Source organism: Scophthalmus maximus, chromosome 13, assembly GCF_022379125.1.
Source record: "Scophthalmus maximus strain ysfricsl-2021 chromosome 13, ASM2237912v1, whole genome shotgun sequence".
Lineage (NCBI taxonomy): Eukaryota > Metazoa > Chordata > Actinopteri > Pleuronectiformes > Scophthalmidae > Scophthalmus > Scophthalmus maximus.
In genome coordinates this window covers 9,366,690-9,385,135 of record NC_061527.1, presented here as the reverse complement: position 1 = coordinate 9,385,135, position 18,446 = coordinate 9,366,690, and the positions used below count along the sequence as shown (strand labels likewise).

Here is an 18,446-nt window from a genome sequence, read left to right as displayed (position 1 = left end):
TGTCACTTAAACCTTTTGTATTGGCGACTTTCAAACTGTAACTAATGACCTTACTGTACCTCAACAGGAAATGGAGAAATCGGGGGCCAACAACTTCTTAGTGTTGTTCCGCGACGCCGGCTGCCAGTTCCGCTCACTCTACACCTACTGCCCCGAGACAGAGGAGATCAACAAGCTGACGGGCATCGGCCCCAAGAGCATCACACGCAAGATGGTCGACGGCCTCTACAAGTACAACTCCGACAGGAAGCAGTTCAGTCAGATACCGGCCAAGACCATGTCGGCCAGCGTGGACGCGGTGACGATCCACAGCCACCTCTGGCAAACAAAGAAGCCAGCCACCCCTAAAAAAGTAGTGCCTGCCCTGTCCTAATGGATCTTGGTACCCCAGACAACACCGCTTCCCTCTCATATGGAACATACCCATTTCAATTTGCACTTCACTGTACATATCCATAAAGATTCAAACACCTGCAATGCCAGTTAGATGAATGCATATTTGTCCTTTTTTTCTATGTTGGTTTGTTTTTCCCCTCATTGCATTCCTGTCCTTGTTTTTTTTCCTCCTCAATCTGGACGGGACATGATTGGACTCAAAGATTAAGAACAACTGGAATGTATGCCACTGTTGGAGAACGATGTAAATGCTTTTCACTAGAGATTGTCATGTTTGAGTCAGTTTTACGAAAGGCATGTGTGAGTGTTGTCCTCGGTTTCCTACGTGCCAAACGTCAAAAAGAAAAGAGACAGTATGAATGCTAGGACATTTTACTCGGTACACTGAAGCACTGAATGTTTTTAATTCATGTACAGATTGATTTTGCATTGAGTCGTGCATTATCCCGTTGATGTGTGGCCTTATGCTTGTTTTTGTTTTAGCGTGTGAGTGCAATGGGGTGGTTGTAAAATAGCGTATATACGGAGGCTTTTTTCTGTGTATTTTGAAGAAGAAAAAAATTCTTCATCCATGTGGGTAAAACAGTTTGTAAATGAAGGTACGTAAAACTACAAAGGGCCAAAACAAAACTAATAGCATACAGCTAGCATCAGCCACATGCTACATGTGTGGTCAGCTCAACAAAGCCAAGCGGTTTCAGCTTTTTAACAACAATCTTTGAGAAAGTGATTTTTTTTTTTTAAGAATGCAAGACGTTACTCTTCATCACTGGTTCTAAACCTGTGGGTCAGGACACCCACAGAAGATCAATGTACAATTTGTGGGGAAAAATTATGTCAAACAAATATGCTATCATGTTTGTAGTTGTGATGAATTTCCTTTTTTCTATATCTGCAACTCTCGAGTGTCAGAGCCAACTAACCTGGTGGTTTGCGGCAGGGGCTTTTTACGTGGAAGTATTGCTTCGGTCCAAAAAAGGTTGAGAACTTTGCTGCTGGTTCACAGCAGGTTTGTGAACAAATAAAACAGCTCAGTATTATTTCTGCTTTATTTTGAAATGCTTCCTACTGCGCCATGTAGGAACTTTGCCGAGTATTAAGATACAGTCACGCACTGGTATCATGAATATGATATTAATGACACATAAGAAGAATTTGTCATTTATACCAGGATTTAAAATCCAATTGTGCTTGTTCTCCCTTGATGGCATTAAATTCAAGATTATTCGTAACAATGTCTGCACTCATCGATAATGAACAATGGCATAGTAATTGCCAAGGCACTTCTGGACCACCGAGCACCGAAATGTAGTAAATAATAGTGCAAAGTTTAGAATTCTGATTAGTAAAAAATCAGTTGCTCTGATATTTAAAATGCCAGTCACAGTGAGTTACTGCCTCACTCGCCAAAATGGCCACACCGTTACAAAATGGTTGTCATTTTAAACAACTGTTAATCTTTCTTCACACAAAAATAATGTTAGTGTGAATTAGCAGCATCTGTGTAGGATTTAACATTTCCTGAATAGGCAAGAAATGTATTCTATTTCTTTGTTCTTTTTTCTTCGCTTATTGGGAGAATGAATTTTCCCAGAATAATGCAAGGCGGAGTATAGGCAGATCCTTCTTTCTGAGTAGCGGGTACGAGGCTCACCACAAGGTTTTACTGGTGTCAGTATTATGTTCCTTTTACCACCGAATGTCAAATCAACACCTTGATTTCCAACAAAACTATCTGCCAACATGGTTTCTTTGCTTTTAACTGGGAGGGGGGGTATTTATGACCAAAATACATGTCTTTGAAATTGTAAGAAGAAGAAAAAAATCTTACAGTGAAAAAGTGTTTTTCTGTTTTATTGGGAGGATTTGTCCAGAGAAAAACCTCCGTCCACCTGTTTTTGGCTGTTTAAGGCCACGGGTGCGAAAAAAATATTTAAAATGTAATGATACTGTACAGTGTGTTCATGTTGGCTCATCTTATTCACTACGGTGACTTTGTTTTGTCGGACGCTGTCATGCATCATATTGCTGAACATGTAGTTTCTTTTCTTTGTTTTTTCTTCATTTTTGAATTGAATAAACTTAAGCATGGCCTCAGCATTTATGCGTAGTTCACTTAAAAACCAAACGGATTTGCTTATCAGGACAAACAAATTTACTTTACAACTAAAAATTAATATCAAAATCATCAAAATACATGAAGAATGATTATTGGATGAGATAAACCTTATATTCAAGACAAGATACATTTTATCTTAACTTGTAGCTTGTACTTTTACTTGAACCTTAAATGCAGGACCTTTGCAATATTACAGTAGCCTCTTAACAAAACAATCTGAATAGATCTTCCAGCACTGAACTTCATTACCAATTTAGTGAAGTTATAAAAAAAAACAAATCAAAAAACATGTCATATGATACAAAAATTATGTCTTCTTTCGCATTTTGGACTGTACAAATGAGACTTAATAATTAAGTTTATAGTAGAAAGACAGTTATATTTACATTACCTGGCTTAGGCAGATACAAGCGCTGGAGCAATAGAGTTATGATAAAGGCCTTTAAAACGTATTGTTATTATGAGTATTGAGGATTACCTGACAACTAGCTAATAGCTGGGTACTTCCTATACCTGCTTAAAATGTTGGTATGATGCAGTAGTTGGTCGGCAGAGTGTGAAATGTTAAAAATTTAGTAGATAAGAATTGATAATGCATGAGAAGTGTGGAAAATGTGTACATTTTGAACATTCCCGCCATTAATTTGCAATGGAGCGAAAACCACGGTAAGTAAGTTTGTGTTATTTGCATATCATGAATATTCATAGTCTCATAATTCCCCAATGAGGGAGAAAGTGTTTTTTTTTTACTTTATAGGGGGGCAAACGATGTTAAACAAATTATTAGGCACAGCAGAATATTTTTAATACTTTAAAACATGACTGGAGGGGGTCTCTAAAGTGTAGAACGTGTCACTTCCTGTTGCCAGCAGGGGGCGCTACGACGTTGAGGGCGGGACTATCACGTCTGAGAAGTTTGGCTGTCAGGCAGGTCAATCTGCGGTCGAATTCACAGTTTTACAGAGGGCTCGTTTTCTTTTCGTTTTATTTTGCATTACTCATCTTTACTTAGGACTTGAGCACCACTCTATAGTCGTGACATAATATAATACTCTTTAAATGCCCCGTTCATACAGTCATGGGTGAAAGTTTGCCTCCGCCGTGCAGGAGGAGGTGTGGCCACCGGGAGTCACCGCCGCCTGTGATTGGTGGCTTTTGCAGCGCTGCGTCCGCATGGCAACCGCGCACCGTGGACAACATTCAGGGCAGAAAGGAGATTCTTTTTCTCCTCCCACCACCCCCCGAAACACCGATAAGGGATTTTTTTTCTACATCCGGACCCCGCCGTCCGTCACCGTCGGAACATTCGGAGACCGGAGGCGGCGCGGAGTGGCTCTAATGCGGCGGCGCGTTGTTGGCGCAGAGTGACAGGTGAGGGGAGGTGTTCACGGTGTCGCGCCGCAGCCTCCATGCCCTGCACCTCGGAGGCACACATCGAATGACACCGCTCGCTTCAGTTGCGCAGCATGTGTGTGCACTGAGAGAGAGTGTGTGTGTGTGTGTGTGAGTGTAAGTGTGTAGGTGTGCACGTTGTGTTGCGCATGCTCAAGTGAACGAGCTGTTGTCGCCTGAGCGCGGAGGAAAGTGCTGAGGCTGTCATGTCAGGGCCGCAGACCTGCTGCTGCTGCTGCTGCTGCTGCTGTCACATCCCAGGACCAGAGGAAGAACAGGGAAGAACAGGGCGGGGTCACCGGCTGCTGTGCCCCCACCTGACCCGCGCGGGGAGAGAGCATCATGCGTCGGGAGGGGCCCTGCGTGTCTCCTGCACTGGGACCGTCCGTGGGCCTTCACCCTGTGAAGGACTGCGTGCTTGGACCAGTCCGAGCAAAACCCTCATCTGCAATAATAATAATAATAAGAATCTTTATCACTATTTTTAATAATTCAGATTGTAAAGAGCTCCATGAGGCATAGTTAAACAGTTCAAAGAAAAGACTCGGATAAAAGTCAAATGAAAAATACTAAAAGTTTATTTCTTAGCTCAACAAGGAACAAAATTCACGGGAGGGGAGAAACGGCACAGAGAAAAAATGACAAAACTGAAATAAGAAAGAAAACGCGAAAGAAAATAATAAAAAAAACAACATCAGTCAAAAATCACAGCATCAAAAGACTGTCCTATGGAAAAATATGTCTCACGCAATGATATGAAATCAAGTAAAGTTGAAGTCTAATCTCCTCAGGCAAGAAACTCCAGAGCCTCGGTGCCCTGATGGCAAGAGATAGTTAAGACTTGACTTACTAGCGAGAGTTGGTTAGAAGATCTTAGTTTGGGACTCAGAGCGTTGGAACTCATAAGAGTGCTGTCGTCATTAACTGTGATCAGAAACTCTAAATCTGTTTTCGATGCTCGCCTCTAGTTTCACACACATCTCCACCCACATGGTAAATGATAATTATGAATGACGTTCATGAAAGAATTAACAGATAACTTATCAACTTTAATCTTTAAATATTCTTTTATATTGTGCAGCATCTAAAAAACAGATCCAAGATTTATACACTTCAAAAATATTAGACACAAAATCTTTGTTAGTTCAACAGATCAACTTTGTAACATCAAGTGATCTAATGAATGTAGATAGCATTGCTCCTAAATAGTGGATACAAACTGGTTTTAGGAGGAAACTGACCTGACCTGCCTCGTCTACCTCTCCCTTTCCCTGTTGTATGTTCCAGCCGGCTGTGAGCTGCCACCACGGGTCTGTGATCATGACGGCGGAGGAGACGATCAACATCAAGGAGGCGGAGGTGATCAAGCTGATGCTGGATTTCCTCAACTCCAGGAAGCTGCACATCAGCATGCTGGCCTTGGAGAAGGAGAGCGGTGTCATCAATGGACTGTACTCGGATGACATGCTCTTCCTCAGGTACAGTATGACATTATAACCGATGGGGGGGGGGGGGGGGGCGCCCAGAGATATGAGTATTGGTCAGGGTATGGGTTTTATACGATTCTCAAGCTTCCAAGGTGCACTTCTGCTGCTTTTTAAAAAAACAAACTAAATTCATATTGGGACTGTCTGCAGCATTTTGACACACAAAATAGTAACACTGTGGTGGTAAAATGGATTTGCAGGTGCCTGCTAAACTGTCCATTGGCTGCTTTCAACAGGCAGCTGATTCTGGACGGCCAATGGGAGGAGGTGATGCAGTTCATTCAACCCCTAGAAGGAATGGACACGTTTGACAAGAAACGGTGAGATAAATAATTATGCATTACAATTATTGTTAAGCCATATTGTTATAAAATGAAAAACGTCAGATGCCTGCAGCTGAGGATCGTCTCAACTTCCAGTAAAATTGTTTTTGCTTGTTTTTCTGTATTTCAAATATAGTGTTAAGGGGAGTATTGATGAATGTTGCCTTCACTGGCGACTGGGTAAGATTTGCCAGTAGAGTGGGAGACTGGTAGGAATTAAATTAGGTCAAGTCGCAGGGTCTGGCTTGACTATATTGAGTAGATAGACTTAATTTGTCCATTCCAAAGAATTAACAAGTTCATTAAAAATATTTTATACCTGGTAAATGTCACCCGACTGTTAATCAAATCATGTTACTACAAAGTTGTTGTTTTTTAACGCAGAGAATTGTCCTTGTTTCCAGGTTCCGCTACATCATCCTGAAGCAGAAGTTTCTGGAAGCTCTGTGTGTAAATAACGCCATGTCAGCTGCCGAAGAACCTCAGAATGTATGTATATACATATGTACATATATATACATGTAACTAGAAAACTAGTGTGCATGTTGGGAATTTGAAACTGGTCCGACGAGGCGACGAGCTGGGGAAAACGAAATATTCTGAAAATTGCAGCCTGATGTCTCCCTGTGCCAGTGGAGCTGCTCTGTAGTAAGTGAAAGAAGAATCTGATTGAGTAGATCATTTTTGATAGTTTTTTTATCACCAAACCAACACCAGTGGGATTCTGCCAAAAGGCAGACCTCAGGTTCAGAGAAAGTATCACCACAGCCACATACTGACAAATCCTCTCTCGATATCCTTTTCCGTCGTCTACAGCTGGAGCTCACCATGCAGGAGGCGGTCAAGTGCCTCCACAGCCTGGAGGACTTCTGCCCCTCCAAGGACGACTACAGCAAGCTGTGTCTTCTCCTCACGCTGCCTCGCCTCACCCACCACGCCGAGTTCAAAGACTGGAACCCGAGCACGGCGCGCGTCCACTGCTTCGATGAGGCGTGCACCATGGTCGCCGAGTTCATCCCCGCGGACAGGAAGCTGAGCGAGGCGGGCTTCAGGGCGAGCGGGAACCGCCTCTTCCAGCTGCTCATTAAGGGGATTGTTTATGAGTGTTGTGTCGAGTTCTGTCAGGTAATGTGACCCCTCTGAACATGGAAAGTGTTACCGGACAACATGGGTATGTAGTGTTGCAGTAAAAGGTTACTTAACCTAATTGTTTCTCTCAAAACCTCTAGAGATCCTTGATTTAAAACCTAATCGCATGTAATGGTCACCTACAGTTATGTTTTCTGGCACAAGCCCCCATGTTGGTTTAACTGCCAACATCTAATGTAATGTAAATTTCCTATAGGGTCTCATTTAAAGGTTTACAGGACAAGCTGGTGTCATTGCACCCGTCTTATCTCTGTTTTCTAGAGTAAAGCGACTGGCGAGGAAATCACCGAGGGCGAGGTGCTTCTCGGCGTGGATCTGCTCTGCGGCAACGGCTGTGATGAGCTGGATCTGTCGCTGCTGTCCTGGCTGCAGAACCTCTCCCCCGGTGCCTTCTCCTGCGCCTTCCAGCAGAAGACCCTCAACATCCACGTGGACCGGCTGGTGAAGCCCAGCAAGGCGGGCCACGCTGACCTGCTGACCCCGTTGATCAACCGTCTGTCCCCCTGCCCCACGTCACCCTACCGCCACCAGAGGCCCCATTCGGCCGACACCTACATGTCCAGATCTCTCAATCCTGCTCTGGACGGCCTGTCCCACGGTCTGGCAGCGCAGGACAAGAGAGGCTCGGAGGCGAACGTGAAGTCTGCTCTCAGTCGGAGCCTCGTGGAGAATAATGTGCATCAGCAGGATGATTCACCTGAGAGGTAAACAGATGCAGTTTTCTTTTACAAATCTGCTATTTGCCTGTATTGCTGTTGTTCGATTTTTCTCTCTCCAGAAGCCGTATTACTAAGCTTCCTGCCTTTTGCATGTGCATCTGCAACTTCCAGGCATCGAACCCAGTGGTAGATCTTGTTGTATAGCAAAAATCTGTAGCTCTATTAATCGTATCAGCCCGACTTTAACAGAGACATGTGGCCTCGTCTGTCGCCTCCCAACTAGCCATTGTTGAGGCCCTGACCTTAGCAATGTCATCTCTCTTTCTTTTCTTGTCAGTTTCTCGTCCACAGAAACCAAATTTTGCCTTTATATCTTTATAGAGACACCTTAAGGGGCTTTCTTTGCTCTTTTTGTTAACTTCTATTTTCGGCATTAGCTATAGAGTATGGACATCTACAGACCATCAAACTGAGCAGTTTGTAAGACTGTTGGATGTTGCCAGGTTCTCTCTGGCGCCACCTGCAGGATGCACTTAATGCACACAACTGGTAGAAAGTGATACCACTGAGAGTATCTGGAGTTCAAGAGTTTGTCGACCTTAACAGAGGTTTGTCTTAAGTTTTTTGCCACCTAATACATAATAATAATGAATTCAACATAGAAATATGAATATGCGCTGTGGCTCTGACATTTTACCTTTTTTTTGTTGCTTGTTGTCCATAGCCCACATCACTTCACATTTTTTCCTTTGCTACATACAGTATATGCTTTGCGCCTTATATACATGAATTTTTGGATTGTAGTTTTTAATTTTTCACTTCACCTCAAATTAGTTTGAAAAATGTAAAAAAAAATTGGTTGTCATTTGACATAGGAAGCACCCACAAAGGCTGGAGGGTCCCAACACCACACGCACGCCTCTGACTCCTGGAAAAGATGGCGAGCCACCCTGCAGCACCGAGACAAATGAGGTAATGAAATAAGCGGTACCTTGTTGTCTTTGTAGTGATGGTACTACTGCCATATATCGACAATAAGCACAGAGACATTTCATATATGGAGGAGTGTATTGTCTCACCTCAGGTTGCTCAGGCTGATCTGTCACAGTGGGACTTTCAGTCTGTCCACTGTCATCGATCCAGATTTAAGAGATTTGGGACGAACGTACCCCCTGAACCCCTGAACTGCTTTGCCTCCGTACCTCATAAATTCTTTCCCCAATTCTCTACCGCGCCTGTCCAAGGGACACTCGCCACCCCGGCTGACCCTGTCCCAGTGGAGGGGATGGAGGTCATGGACACTGAAGGCAGAAAATCTGATTTGATGTGCGGTCACACCCGAGGTGGCTCCGCTGCCTCCATCATCGCTCATCTTTATGCATCGCGGGTCCCATCTAGAGGAGAAGTGTAGTTAGAGATTGGATCGGTGTGTGTGTGTGTGTGTGTGTGTGTGTGTGTGTGTGTGTGTGTGTGTGTGTGTGTGTGTGTGTGTGTGTGTGTGTGTGTGTGTGTGTGTGTGTGTGTGTGTGTGTGTGTGTGTGTGTGTGTGTGTGTGTGTGTGTGTGTGTGTGTGTGTGTGTGTGCGTGTGTGTGTGTGTGCGAAAAGTGATGAGAGAGAATATACTGTAGACACCTTGGACATGATGAGGTCCTTGAAAACTTTTTATGGGATGGATGATGGAGGACGAGGCCGTGGGAGTTGAAGAGCTGTCAGCGGTGGCTCTTGGGAGAGAATTTGTCTTTTATAATCTGGTGAGTGTGTTTGCGTGTCAAATGTAATTAAAAAAAACAAAAAACATAAAACAGGGTCTGTGGCCCGTTGGTTATTTTTCTATACTGACACTGGGCTGGCCCGATCACATCTCTTTCTAGGCCCCGCCTCTCTCCCCCCATCCTTTCAGTTTCTCGTGTCAAATGCCGTTGCTCAGAGTCAGGAGTCTGTGGATTCCTTCAGGAAATATATCTCTAAAAAAGCCATATAGTGTGTTCTCTGTTTATTTATTTTTCTTGTTGGCTTATTGTGTGCGTGTGTGTATTTTTCCAGCATGGTGACTCCACGGAGCAGATGCAGGAGTTTAACAGGCGGCGCCTCCGTGTGCAGCAACATCTGGAACAGAAGCAGCAGCAGAGGCAGCTCTACCAGCAGATGCTGCTGGAGGGAGGGGTGAAGCCGCAGGACGGGGCCCAGAACAACCTCACCGAGACCTTCCTCAGCAGGTGAGCAAGTCTTATAAAGGGATTCAGCATCGGTGGTCTGGTGAGTACGACAACCTCAAGTGCCTCAACGGACAGAGTCTTTGTCTAGATCCATTCAGAAGTTGGAGGAGATGAATGTGGGCATTGACCACAAAGAGGAGGTGATGACACATTTGGGCCAGCAGTGGAACGGACTGACAGGGAACAACAGCGCCTCTAGCGCTGCCGACACCCAGCACACTCCAGACACAGGGCCGCCGAGGGACAAGCCAGGCGGCGTGATCAGCAGCACCCCTTTAAGAAGCGGAAGCCACGGCTTGCCTTCCCTCAGCGAGTCTCCAGTTCCTACCAGTCTGAGGTAAGAGCCTCTGGTTATCAGCCAGAGTCCAGAACATTTTCCCGAACCTTTCCCGAGGGGTTATATCTGAGAAACGGATCTTTTCCGGATCTTTTCCTGCCAGCCCACCTTGTAAAATGTCCAGGAATGTGTCCGAATGAGTCCATGTGACAATGCAGCAGGAAGATGTTCATGGTGAGGGACCACAGGACCACCGGAAAATGTCAGGACCCACTTTTCCTGACATTTCCGTGACGAGTTCATGTCTGAAAACAGCTAGTCTTGTTCCATTTGCTTCTCGTGTTACTCTGCAGCTCTTTATATTAAGATGTGTTGTCAGATTACTGCGAAAGAAGATGTTGGTTAACAATGAATCTGTGCATCTCTTTCTATTTGTACGCTCGCCGCTGTGAATGCCAGTGCCGAGAGGATCAGAGCGTCTTGTCCCACGGTGCTGGAGGATTCCGGCAGCTCGGCGACACGTAGCACACAAGAGGTACATCGAACATCCAACAAAACAATATAGTACAGACCCTCAGTCAGTTTGACCTCAATAGTTCTAGTTTGCATTCTGTTCCACATTATCACTCTTAATCTAGTAGATATTTATTTTTAATCATTTTTACTGTAAAACCTGGTTAAGATAAGACCCTAACGTGTATTTAAAGAGATGACATGATTTCAAAGGTTGGGTAAAAAATAGATCATGCAGCTTATTTCTATGAATGCATTTTTCTGATTTTCTTGTACAGCCGGGGAAGTCCAAAACACAGTTTGTGAAAGTGAACCAGCTCGAGGACACACAGGCCGTACGCGCAGTGGCCTTCCACCCCTCGGGGGCGCTCTACGCTGTTGGCTCCAACTCCAAAACTCTGAGAGTCTGCGCCTACCCAGAAACCCTCTCCACCAGGTCGGAGTCACACACGTCTATAACGTCTGAGACGAATTTCAAACACATTTATGATGTTAATTAGATGAAATATAGAGTATTCATTCAAATGTCAACACAGTATATACAGTATACAAGGAGATGTGTGCTTTTTGTGCACAAATTGGTTCCTGACCAAGTAAATTAACAAGGACAAATGACACATACATGAATGTTACAGGCATGTTCTTTTTTATCTCTTCTTTTGATTGCAACAAATAAAGACTGGAGCAGCTTTGTGCGAAAAAGTTCTCTGCAAACGCTTTCAATGTAAAGGGAGGATGCTTTAAACAATAATGTCACTTATGGCTTTTCAATCTACTATTTAACTTAATACAAAGTGCAGAAAACGGTGTGACCACACCTTTGAAAACACACCACTTCCCCTGGATGCGGTTTTTCAAGGACACAACTTGGATCTGTGGCTGAAGAAATTGATCAGAGCTTGACCCAGACAGAAGCTGAATGTTCAGGGAAAAAACGTGTTGGTCAAAAGATTTGAAACATCCCTGTTGCAATTTGTTCCGCAAACGTTACCTTCCAGTCTGCGCGGCCGTTAATCTGTCCCTGTTGTGTTGTCTTGGCTCATTCAGTAGTTCTGGTGCAGTTAAGCAGCCGGCTGTGCGCTTCAGGAGGAACAAACACCACAAGGGTTCAATCTACTGCGTCGCCTGGAGCCACTGTGGACAACTGCTGGCCACCGGCTCCAACGATAAATTTGTCAAAGTCCTGCCTTTCAACGCAGACAGCTGCAATGCCACAGGTGCCATTTTTAATTTTTTAGCCGTGCTTCTAAAAGAAAAAACACAGAACAAGTATAAAAGACAAGTTGAAGCGGAATAACTTTAACAGTTCATCGTCTTTCCCCCCGATGTTGAATTGGATGAAATTTGTCTGACTCAGGGCCGGACCTGGAGTTCAGCATGCACGACGGTACCATCAGGGACCTGGCCTTCTTGGAGGGCCCTGAGAGCGGAGGATCCATTTTGATCAGCGCCGGAGCCGGGGACTGCAACATCTACACCACCGATTGTCAGAGAGGACAAGGCCTTCATGCTCTGAGCGGACACACCGGTATGTTAAAGAAACAGTCCTGAGGGAAGTTTGTGTACATCTCTCGGCCTCTCACATAAGTTCTTATTTTCTAAACAGGGTTTGCAAACACAAAACGCTTCAAAAAGGATGTGTAATGTATTCAAGACTTCACCGTGTGGTTTGAACAGGTCACATTCTGACTCTGTACACGTGGGGAGGCTGGATGATCGCCTCTGGCTCCCAGGACAAGACGGTGCGTTTCTGGGACCTGCGGGTGCCCAGCTGTGTGCGGGTGGTTGGCACGACCCTGCACGGATCAGGTGAGTCACGTCAACCGACTCTCGTCGGAGCCGATTCTTCATTCTGATTCTACCACACGGCTCCAGGTTGGTGGTGTATTACACTTAACCTACAGGGTTAAGCACTAAAACATCATGCAGGTGTCCGACACACTGTGCAACTGCCAGTAAACGAACGTATAATATATATACGTGTCGTTCATCACCGCTCTTGTCTCTCACAGGAAGTGCAGTGGCCTCAGTGGCAGTGGATCCCAGCGGCCGCCTGCTGGCCACCGGTCAGGAGGACAGCACCTGCATGCTGTACGACATCAGGGGCGGCCGCACCGTGCAGACGTACCGGCCTCACGGCAGCGACGTTCGCTCGGTGCGCTTCTCGCCCGGAGCCCATCACCTTCTGACGGGATCCTACGACAACAAGATCATCATCAGTGACCTACAAGGTGGCCACGCCTACAAAACACACACACACACACACACACGTACATACATACTTGTACACAAGGGTTTGAAGAAAGATTATTGATTAGAAGTATATTTCTGATTATATGTTTCCATGGGTAAACGTATTTGGTGGCGATCATTACATATTTCAAGAACTTCCCCTCTCCAAAGTAATACTATAAATGCATTAAATTGATGTTGTGAAATGTTGCTTCCCTGTCCCGCGATTTGAAGACCACGTCCGTGCAAATATTTGACCTTGAGAGCTCGAGTGCTGTCAGTGTTGGGTGACGTTCCCCTCTTCTCTGACCCCAGGCGACCTCACAAAGCCCCTCCCTCAGACATTGGCAGGGGAACACTGGGACAAGGTGATCCAGTGTCGATGGCACCCCCACGATCGGACCTTCATCTCCTCCTCTGCAGATCGAAATGTCGTCCTGTGGGCTCCAGGCCCCTGAGAGTCCCGCAGAGAAACACTGGTTCAACAACTGTGTCCACACACATCACAGCATGGGATCACTTACTGTTGTGCGGCGCGTGTGTGTATGTGTGTGTACATATACACACATATTGTGTGTATGTATGTATATGTATGTTTTGTTCAGTGTGTGTGTGTGTGTGTGTGTGTGTGTGTGTGTGTGTGTGTGTGTGTGTATTGCAGTTTTAGTGTAATTAAAGTATTAAAGTAAAGAGAATAAGAACATTTTGCAAATGCCATAGAAAGAGTTTACGGTGATGCTTTTGTGAGTCCATGTGAGGTTAGATACTTAAAATATTCACTGTGCGTGTGTGTGTGTGTGTGTATGTGTGTGTTTTGGGCTTTGTAAGTAGAGCATAAAGATTTAATGGCACAGATGTAGATAGATGACTGATGATGCCTGTATTGATCGGCACGAGTTAGTTCACTGCAAGCACACGTTAGTTAGTTAGTTTGTTTATTTATTTATTTTCTCAAAATGTTAAACTTCACATAAGTCGGCCATAGTTGGAGTTGGAGGAAGTCGTGACCTGGACTCATGACGTGGAAAGAAGCCACGTTTGTTTATGCATATCATAATGTGCCTTTTGTATCATTTCTGAGAGCGATTGATTGATTGATTGATTGATTGGTTTGCAGCTTTATCTTACTCGTTCATATGCCTTGTCATGTAGAAGTTATTGCAATGGCACTGTCCGACAGAAAGTGATCACCCACTGGGCATTAGTGCAAACCTGTATAGATTCCCAAAATGTTTTTTCCCCTGCATCTGCTATTATTGAGAGTAATGAGCACCATTATTTTTTGCAACCAGACATGTCTCAGGATGGCAACTGTACAAAGGAATGAGAGAAATGACAGAAAACGGGCTACAGCAAAGACAGTGGTAACGATGCACTTTACAGGTTGAAATGCTGCTCGACTGCAAACAATGAAATGACCAATCCAGGCACATTTTTTTTGGTTCTGTTTTTTACTCTTACAAGCAAGGATCAGTTTTTACTGTCACTTTTACTCAGCACATGCACAAAACCCCGTTGCATGTGTGCGAGAAGACGGCACAGGGGAGAATATTAGTCATGGCTTATCGTGTTAAATTCTTCATGATCTGTGGCCTGGTGGCAAATTCACAATCAATGTCCACCAACGTGGTTTTAAAACAAAACATGAAAGTGTAATGATGGAAGTAAAAAGGAGTCAACTAAAAATGTTAAAATTAGTGGCTGTCTAATACTACATGTTGTTCTTGCTTTTGAATGAATAAAAGGTATTTTTAAGTTTGGAGCCATCACACTGTTCTTTTATGTGTCGGGTCATATATGTGTGTTTTGCCCAAAGTGGTGTCGGGGCCCACACACAGGTGACATACTCACAGTTGCAGACGTAACCGCTTGCAAAGCACGGGTCGCACAAATGCTTACTTTCTGCTTTAGGCAAATCACCTGCCTCCAATCTATAGGAGGACTGCCAACGCCTGCGCTGCACACTCGCATCGCTGGCATGGCTAAACTGTGAGAGGGAGGGGGGGGGGGGGGACGGACATGGTCATGGGCCACTCACAGAAAGAAAAAATCTGTCTGCCAGGTAATCTGATTAAAGTACGTGTGAGAGGACGTGGAGACAATAAGAAGAAAGAAATGGAGGGATGAGGAAAGACGGTCATGCAAGAGACAAAAAAGTGATGGAGTGTCCAGGAGCAAGAGTTTAGAGAGTGTGATGGCATATTTGGGGTGGGATATGGGTGGACCACAGAAGAGTGAGCAAGAGGGGGGGATTTAACCATCACTCACATGCTGCGCTCGATCATTCCCTCTTTTGTGAAGGGGAACAATGAGAGCCAGGGGTTCAGGGCTTAAAAAGGATACGCACACTGATACCGCCAGCAACCCTGGAGAGACACCGGCCGGCACAGAGGTATCAGGATGAAAACAAAAGTCAACAACTGGGAAATATACAGGATCTGTATTTACTGCAATTCCAGGAAGACACTGCTTTTTTCCCTTCCTGTTGGCCAATAACAACTGCGAAGGCAAAGAAGAGTTGATGTGGAAGATCTACAGTGTCTGTGCTTCTCTCACAGGGGGGAACTAACCAACTCGGCCTCAGACACGGGTCGTCTTCTTTCGCTTGACAGGAAAAATTGACAGCAATATTGTCACGTCACATTCACGATGGAGATGTATTTCTTTTTGAAAATTTTCTTTGGATGTGCTTTAAAAAGTTTAGGGGGTTTTCCACTTGGAGGTGTGAAACCCTGTGTATGAAATCAGCGCTCTGCTGGCCGAGCGACAGTGTGACAGTGCTGACGGTTCAGTTGTTCAGTGTTGGAAGATTAGTTCGCGGTGCCCGCAGGGGAATTAGTGGTGAACAATGGCTGCGAACTGCCAGATAGGCAAGCTCATTGTGGCGCGGCGGTTTGGCTCAAGTGCTTTGCTGGCTACGGCCAATTTAACAGCGTTTAAAGAATGACCCCGTGCGCCCTTTGTTCTTTGGCCTGTGGCACAGTCAAGAAGTTCATTCTGGAAGTTCTGGCACGTACTGACCTCTCCTCTCTGAAATAACTGAACTGCACGATTAGCAGAGGAATACCGAGACGGTAGTATGACGTGATTTGGGAACTCGCACAGAAATTCAAATCGTTGACTTTGAACTCTGACCTCTTTGTCCTATCTCTCTCTCTCTCTCTCTGTGCGTGCGCTCCGTCCAGTCGCCGAGTGTTTAGGAGGACAGTGGTTCCCCCAGCTTCTGCACGATGCTGTACACTTTAGCGGGAGGAGGCACGCTCTGCGGCGTGGCCGCCCTCGTGCTTCTCATCGTCTCGACGGCGACAGACTTCTGGATGCAGTATCGATACTCGGGGAGCTTGGCCAACCAGGGGCTGTGGCGGTTCTGCATAAACCACAAATGCCATGCCCACACCATCACTGTAGGTGAGTAGACCCCGGGGAGAAGGAAGAGACCCTGAGATGCCTCTTTTTGATGGGTTGAGCGGATGGCTTGTGACACAAAACATGTGACACCTTTTATGCAGATGGATTTACTAGTGACGTGAATAAAATAAAAAGAGAAGAGCAGATTGAGGGGCTCAGCAGACAATAAATATATCAGAAATCTTTGTTGCGTATTCTCCCGTTGTGAGTATGAGGAAGGTTCATTCTGGCAAAATGACAAATTAACGCCATGGTGAAAATTGAAAGTAATATTACTGTCAATTCAATATTTATGTAAAGGTATAGACATATGTGTAAATGTGTTCATGTGCTCCCTGCCTGTCTGTCTCCAGCCTTCTGGGATGCCACCCGGGCCTTCATGCTGCTGGCAGTGCTGAGCTGTTTCGCCGGCGTGGTGCTCGGCCTCAGCGCCTTCACCAACGGCACCAAGAACAAGAGGGTCCGCACGGGCGGCATCGCCCTGGTCCTGTCAGGTAACGCTCAGATCGCCCCGGGTGACCTGGGGGTTGGAGAGATTATTAGATTCATCCTGCAGAACTCACAATTCGACTCTTACATGCAGAGTGTTTCATCTACTTTCTCCAGACGATCTTTATGGGGGTTTTTTGGTTCATATTTGTGTTACAGAGTTTAGCCTGGCTGTCAGGAACAAATTACATACAGAGAGGAATCACAGGAAATTTTATTTTCTCTTTTTAATATCTTAACTCATGTTTCCACCCTGCTACTGTCAGGTTTCCTCGCCCTGCTGGCTTTGGCAATTTACACCGGAGTGACTGTCACTTTCTTTGGCAAACGCTTCTTGGACTGGCGCTTTTCCTGGTCCTACATCATTGGCTGGGTGGCCATCATTCTGGCTTTTGCAGCAGGTATTTATTTATTTAATCGTATTTATTTATTTTGAGCTGCAACTACTTTCCAGCAACCTGGAAAAGGTAGAAGGTAAGAAATTACAAAACTTGTTGTTGCCCTCCTGCAAGTGAACACACACACACACACACACACACACACACACACACACACACACACACACACACACACACACACACACACACACACACACACACACACACACACACACACACACACACACACACACACACACACACACAAACAGAGAGACAAAGCTCCAACAATCCATTCTCCTAGTGAGCTTTCTCTTTCTTGTCTTTGTATGCATTTATCTTTTAGGAATTAGAATTCAACTTTTTCAGATTTGGGGATTAATGTGCAGTTTTATGAAAATGAAAACTTTTGTTACTTTCCTTTAGGCATGTTTCAGCTCTGTGCTTACCAGAGGACCACTGCAGAACCCGCTCCTTCTAATAACCCGGACAGCTGAGCGAGATGAACACACACCAATAAGCTCCGAGGACGGTCGCCATGGAAGCTGCTGTTGACTTCATGCCTACAATGGAATAAACTGAAATCATAAAACTCCTGTGTGGCTTCACTGACAAACTATCACCATCTTTTATTTTGACATTTAGAAAATATCTGACCCCTTGTGCTTTTGGTTATTGGCAGATCAGCGGTTCTCATGTCGATTAAAAAAAACTTCCATCTAAAATAATCTATTACTGTCTCTAGATATACAGTCAGAATTTCGTCACAATGCTTTAAATTCCACCGAATGAGACGACACATGAACCATCACTGTTCTTGCTAGAACATCCAAGGACCTTCTGGAATATCTCTTGGTTGGTGAGGGCTTTAAGGTGGCACAGGGATCAGAATTTGAATATCCACTCTAAATGAAGTGACATTTTCCCTGTTTCTGTAATAAGAGATTCTCCACTAGATGGTGCTCTTCAGCCGCGTCACGGTGGGAAAACACACAATGCTGATGTTGGATGAAATCTTTTCTGACATAAGAGTGACATCACTTACTTCTTTACTTGTGAAAACAAAAAGCTTTTCAGATGAGGCAAAACATTTTCCTGAAACCGATCTAGTCAGTTTTCCTTTAGATTTTCCAATAAATATCCTAATAACTGGAGAACAGAATTCTTAGAGGTAATAATGCAACCGTAATGATTTAATTTTGGTATTCAAAAACAAACAGACTTCGGTCCAACTGTGGACAATGTCAACTGTAAAAACTTTGCAGAAATTGCATCCCCCCCCCCCCCCCCCCCCGCCCCGATGTCAACAGTTCAACAATCAGTTGCTTTGTCTACATGGACTGGGAGAAAATCTCTTAATTCCAAAACACACAGTGAGAGATGCAAGTGGCTCTAAACTCACGTGTCA

At 44.8% G+C, this 18,446-nt stretch overlaps 3 protein-coding genes across 11 annotated transcripts in view; all 3 read left to right on the top strand.

The window, feature by feature from the left end:
• camsap2a (calmodulin regulated spectrin-associated protein family, member 2a) overlaps positions 1-2,489 on the top strand; it is a 42,165-nt gene extending 39,676 nt beyond the window's left edge. For all 6 annotated transcript variants that reach the window (XM_035647156.2, XM_035647152.2, XM_035647151.2 and 3 more), the window contains one exon: positions 68-2,489. In XM_035647156.2, the coding sequence (XP_035503049.1) occupies positions 68-373 (306 nt within the window). In that variant the 3' untranslated portion in view covers positions 374-2,489. The remainder of the gene's footprint in view (positions 1-67) is intronic.
• A 942-nt stretch (positions 2,490-3,431) lies between these two features.
• On the top strand, positions 3,432-14,519 carry LOC118318612 (WD repeat-containing protein 47-like). 3 transcript variants are annotated; one of them, XM_035648434.2, is made up of 16 exons: positions 3,432-3,886; positions 5,195-5,385; positions 5,595-5,714; positions 6,122-6,206; positions 6,534-6,842; positions 7,128-7,570; positions 8,401-8,497; positions 9,570-9,742; positions 9,831-10,079; positions 10,479-10,554; positions 10,811-10,968; positions 11,580-11,749; positions 11,890-12,060; positions 12,210-12,341; positions 12,545-12,763; positions 13,080-14,519. In XM_035648434.2, the coding sequence occupies exons 2-16, from the start codon at positions 5,228-5,230 to the stop codon at positions 13,220-13,222; spliced, it is 2,703 nt and encodes a 900-aa protein (XP_035504327.1). In that variant the 5' UTR covers positions 3,432-3,886; positions 5,195-5,227; the 3' UTR covers positions 13,223-14,519. The 3 variants fall into 3 exon arrangements, with proteins under 3 accessions (XP_035504327.1, XP_035504328.1, XP_035504329.1); XM_035648435.2 differs by having other exon boundaries at positions 3,433-3,886; positions 5,631-5,714; XM_035648436.2 differs by lacking the exons at positions 3,432-3,886; positions 5,195-5,385; positions 5,595-5,714; positions 6,122-6,206 and adding an exon at positions 6,221-6,365.
• Positions 14,520-15,064: 545 nt separating this feature from the next.
• On the top strand, positions 15,065-18,265 carry lim2.2 (lens intrinsic membrane protein 2.2). 2 transcript variants are annotated; one of them, XM_035648002.2, is made up of 5 exons: positions 15,065-15,156; positions 15,950-16,172; positions 16,526-16,666; positions 16,928-17,062; positions 17,465-18,265. In XM_035648002.2, exons 2-5 carry the CDS (start codon positions 15,995-15,997, stop codon positions 17,533-17,535), a joined length of 525 nt encoding a protein of 174 aa, XP_035503895.1. In that variant the 5' UTR covers positions 15,065-15,156; positions 15,950-15,994; the 3' UTR covers positions 17,536-18,265. The 2 variants fall into 2 exon arrangements, with proteins under 2 accessions (XP_035503895.1, XP_035503894.1); XM_035648001.2 differs by lacking the exon at positions 15,065-15,156 and adding an exon at positions 15,420-15,838.
• Positions 18,266-18,446: the final 181 nt, after the last annotated feature.